We start from the raw sequence: 4,297 nt of genomic DNA on the forward strand, positions 1-4,297 counted from the left end.
TTTACTGGTTACTCAACAAAGCTTAAGTATAGATAAAAATCATTTAAAGAACATACAAAATCTAAAGAAATTCAAAACATTTTCTGGGTCATTTTCTAATCCATTTTGAAGACTATCTTTCCTTTGGCCCTCCTACTTTTCAGCAGATCAAAACCCTTCTCAACTGCCTCAGCAGTAAAAGGTAACTCGTCAGCTATAACTGGTTTTAAATACTCCTGAACTCCTTCTGAGTTTGTCCATCCATCATCCACTAACTTTGCAAGTTGTTGTTGATCTTCAGGGTTCTGTTTCGTGAGCATCGTATGCTGGTTAGCTTTGCTGCCAATGGTGAACTTTCTTATCCACATATCTGCACTTCCAGTGATTACAACGTACTGCCCATGCTTTTTATCTGCAGTGGCAGGTTTCAGTAATTCCATTGAAATGTTTTTGTAGTCTTCCCCACCACCACCATTAGTGGCAGCATCATAAATCACATCAAACTGTAATTCAGGGTTAATAGCCCCTGATTCATTAAGACAGTAATCTTTAATAGTCTGCTTAGTGTAATCTATAACGTCAGTTGCTCCCAGAGATTTCACAAATTCCTCATTTTTACCACTGCAAACCCCAACAATATCTTTAGCTCCCATAGATTTAGCAACCTGGATCCCAGCAGTACCACACCCACCACTAGCCCCAATTACCAGAACACGATCATCCTTACAAAGTTTACCATAGTCCCTCAAAGCTTGAAGAGATGTCATATACGTAGTGAACATTGCCGCAGCTTCCACGAATGAAGCACTTTTAGGTTTGTGAGCCACTCCAGCAAGTGGAGCAATGGTAAATTCAGCTAAACTACCATTTAATGTTCCACCATAAACTTCATCTCCGACCTTAAACTCGTCCCCAACCTTATCACCTTTCTCTTCAACAATACCAGCAAAATCAATACCTGTAACGGGCCCTTTTATTGGCCACCCCACTTTGTAGTCGACAGGGTTGATAGCTGCTGCTTTTACACGAATTAGTATGTTGTCTGCTCCACATTTTGGTTTTTTGTAGTCCAATTCAAAAGAGAGGTTACCTCTACTAAAAACAGCAGCTTTCATGCTAGAGTAACCTGAATATAGATAGTTAGTTAGTGTTTATAAAGTAGGTAGTAAAATGTGGGATTGTTTTAGCACTTAATTATTTAATCGCTAAAAAGATTTCAGTGCAGCATATTATTTAACTGTTTGACATTGTTTCATTTTGACGGAGGAGGAGCGAATTAACAATAATTCAAAGTCAGAAACAACAATATCTTTTTTTAAAATTCAGCAATAATTCTGACATCAATAATCTAAGATCCGAGATAAAGATTAACTAATATACAAATTTTCAATTTTCAATCATAAATCATCAGTAGTGACTATAGTTCAGTTTGAATCGTATACACAATACACATTTATATATATTATTTTACTGGTTACTCAACAAAGCTTAAGTATAGACAAAAATCACTTAAAGAACATACAACATCCAAAGAAATTCAAAACCATCTAAACGTCACGGTATTTAGTAGGGAGCTGAACATTTTCTAATCCATTTTAAAGACTATCTTTCCTTTGGCCCTCCTACTTTTCAGCAGATCAAAACCCTTCTCAACTGCCTCAGCAGTAAAAGGTAACTCCTCAGCTATAACTGGTTTTAAATACTCCTGAACTCCTTCTGAGTTTGTCCAGCCATCATCCACTAACTTAGCAAGTTGTTGCAAATCTTCAGGGTTCTGTTTCGCGAGCATCATATGTTGGTTAGCTTTGAAGCCGATGGTGTACATCCGAATCCACATATCCCTACTACCATTGATTGCAACGTACTGCCCATGTTTTTTATCTGCAGTGGCAGGTTTCAGTAATTCCATTGAAATGTTTTTGTAGTCCTCGCCACCCCCACTATTAGTGGCAGCATCATAAATCACATCAAACTGTAATTCAGGGTTAATAGCCCCTGATTCATTAAGACAGTAATCTTTAATGGTCTGCTTAGTGTAATCTATAACATCAGTTGCTCCAAGTGATTTTACAAATTCCTCATTTTTACCACTGCAAACCCCAACAATATCTTTAGCTCCCATAGATTTAGCAACCTGGATCCCAGCAGTACCACACCCACCACTAGCCCCAATTACCAGAACACGATCATCCTTAACAAGGTTACCATAGTCCCTTAATGATTGAAGAGATGTTGAATACGTAGTGCACATTGCAGCAGCTTCCACGAATGAAGCACTTTTAGGTTTGTGAGCCACTCCAGCAAGTGGAGCAATGGTAAATTCAGCTAAACTACCATTGAATGTTCCACCATAAACTTCATCTCCAACCTTAAACTCGTCCCCAACCTTATCACCCTTCTCTTCAACAATACCAGCAAAATCAATACCTGTAACGGGCCCTTTTATTGGCCATCCCACTTTGTAGTCGATAGGGTTGATACCCGCTGCTTTTACACGAACTAGTATGTTGTCTGCTCCACATTTTGGTTTTTTGTAGTCCGATTTAAAGGAGAGGTTACCTCGACTAAAAACAGCAGCTTTCATGTTAGAGTAACCTGAATTTAGTTATTTAGTTAGTTTTCTAAAGTAGATAGTAAATGTGGGATTGTTTTAGCACTGAATTATTTAATGGCTAAAAAGATTTCAGTGCAGCATATTATTTAACTGTTTGACAGTGTTTTATTTTGACGGAGGATCAGGAGGAGCGAATTAACGATAATTCAAAGTCAGAAACAACAATATCTTTAAACAAATTTCAGTAATAATTCTGACAACAATTCATACAAGATTCAAAATAAAGAACATTCTTTACACTTGTAGGGTTTCTCTCCCGTGTGAACTGTGAGTCCTCATAATATGTTTCTTGAGATCACCTTTCTTAGCACTACAATATGGACACTCTTTACACTTGTATGGTTTCTCTCCCGTATGAGTCCTCATATGTTTCTTGAGATCAATTTTTTGAGCACTGTGAAAAGAACATTGGTTACACTTGTAGGGTTTCTCTCCCGTGTGAGTCCTCATATGCGCTGTGAGGTGACCTTTATGAGCACTACAATGTGAACATTCGTTACACTTGTAGGGTTTCTCTCCTGTGTGAGTACGTTGGTGTTGGACAAGATTTGATTTAACAGAGCAAGTATATGAACATTCATTACACTTGTAGGGTTTCTCTCCGGTGTGAGTCCTCATATGTTTCTTGAGATCATCTTTCTTAGCACTACAATATGGACACTCTTTACACTTGTATGGTTTCTCTCCCGTATGAGTCCTCATATGTTTCTTGAGATCAATTTTTTGAGCACTGTGAAAAGAACATTGGTTACACTTGTAGGGTTTCTCTCCCGTGTGAGTCCTCATATGCGCTGTGAGGTGACCTTTATGAGCACTACAATATGAACATTCGTTACAATTGTAGGGTTTCTCTCCTGTGTGAGTACGTTGGTGTTGGACAAGATTTGATTTAACAGAGCAAGTATATGAACATTCATTACACTTGTAGGGTTTCTCTCCGGTGTGAGTCCTCATATGTATTGTGAGATGACCTTTCTGAGCACAAGAATATGAACATTGGTTACACTTGTAGGGTTCCTCCCTTGTGTGAATACGTTGGTGTTGGACAAGACTTGATTGAACAGAGCAAGCAAATGAACATTCCTTGCACTTATAGGGTTTCTCTCCCGTGTGAGTCTTTATTAAATGTAATGTGAGTCGACTTTTCTGAGCACTACAATATGAACATTCGTTACACTTGTAGGGTTTCTCTCCTGTGTGAGTACGTTGGTGTTGGACAAGATTTGATTTAACAGAGCAAGTATATGAACATTCATTACACTTGTAGGGTTTCTCTCCGGTGTGAGTCCTCATATGTTTCATGAGATCATCTTTCTTAGCACTACAATATGGACATTCTTTACACTTGTATGGTTTCTCTCCCGTATGAGTCCTCATATGTTTCTTGAGATCACTTTTTTGAGCACTGTGAAAAGAACATTGGTTACACTTGTAGGGTTTCTCTCCCGTGTGAGTCCTCATATGCGCTGTGAGGTGACCTTTATGAGCACTACAATATGAACATTCGTTACAATTGTAGGGTTTCTCTCCTGTGTGAGTACGTTGGTGTTGGACAAGATTTGATTTAACAGAGCAAGTATATGAACATTCATTACACTTGTAGGGTTTCTCTCCGGTGTGAGTCCTCATATGTATTGTGAGATGACCTTTCTGAGCACAAGAATATGAACATTGGTTACACTTGTAGGGTTCCTCCCTTGTGTG

At 38.5% G+C, this 4,297-nt stretch overlaps 3 protein-coding genes across 3 annotated transcripts; all 3 read right to left on the minus strand.

The window, feature by feature from the left end:
- On the minus strand, positions 1 to 1,094 carry LOC134826886 (uncharacterized). The gene has a single exon (XM_063839388.1). It carries the CDS (start codon positions 1,092 to 1,094, stop codon positions 96 to 98), a length of 999 nt encoding a protein of 332 aa, XP_063695458.1. The 3' UTR covers positions 1 to 95.
- A 470-nt stretch (positions 1,095 to 1,564) lies between these two features.
- Positions 1,565 to 2,563, minus strand: LOC134826887 (uncharacterized). The gene has a single exon (XM_063839389.1). It carries the CDS (start codon positions 2,561 to 2,563, stop codon positions 1,565 to 1,567), a length of 999 nt encoding a protein of 332 aa, XP_063695459.1.
- Positions 2,564 to 2,827: 264 nt separating this feature from the next.
- Positions 2,828 to 4,297, minus strand: LOC134826888 (zinc finger protein 84-like). Its single transcript, XM_063839390.1, has one exon. It carries the CDS (start codon positions 4,220 to 4,222, stop codon positions 2,828 to 2,830), a length of 1,395 nt encoding a protein of 464 aa, XP_063695460.1. The 5' UTR covers positions 4,223 to 4,297.

The sequence above is a fragment of the Bolinopsis microptera genome, chromosome 2, assembly GCF_026151205.1.
Source record: "Bolinopsis microptera isolate Bmic1 chromosome 2, MBARI_Bmic_1.0, whole genome shotgun sequence".
NCBI classification, from domain to species: domain Eukaryota; kingdom Metazoa; phylum Ctenophora; class Tentaculata; order Lobata; family Bolinopsidae; genus Bolinopsis; species Bolinopsis microptera.

What these genes read in the sequence shown, in the direction of transcription:
- LOC134826886 (XM_063839388.1), bottom strand. Translation starts at nt 1,094, where the DNA reads ATGAAAGCTGCTGTTTTTAGTAGAGGTAACCTCTCTTTTGAATTGGAC.
- LOC134826888 (XM_063839390.1), bottom strand. Translation starts at nt 4,222, where the DNA reads ATGAGGACTCACACCGGAGAGAAACCCTACAAGTGTAATGAATGTTCA.
- LOC134826887 (XM_063839389.1), bottom strand. Translation starts at nt 2,563, where the DNA reads ATGAAAGCTGCTGTTTTTAGTCGAGGTAACCTCTCCTTTAAATCGGAC.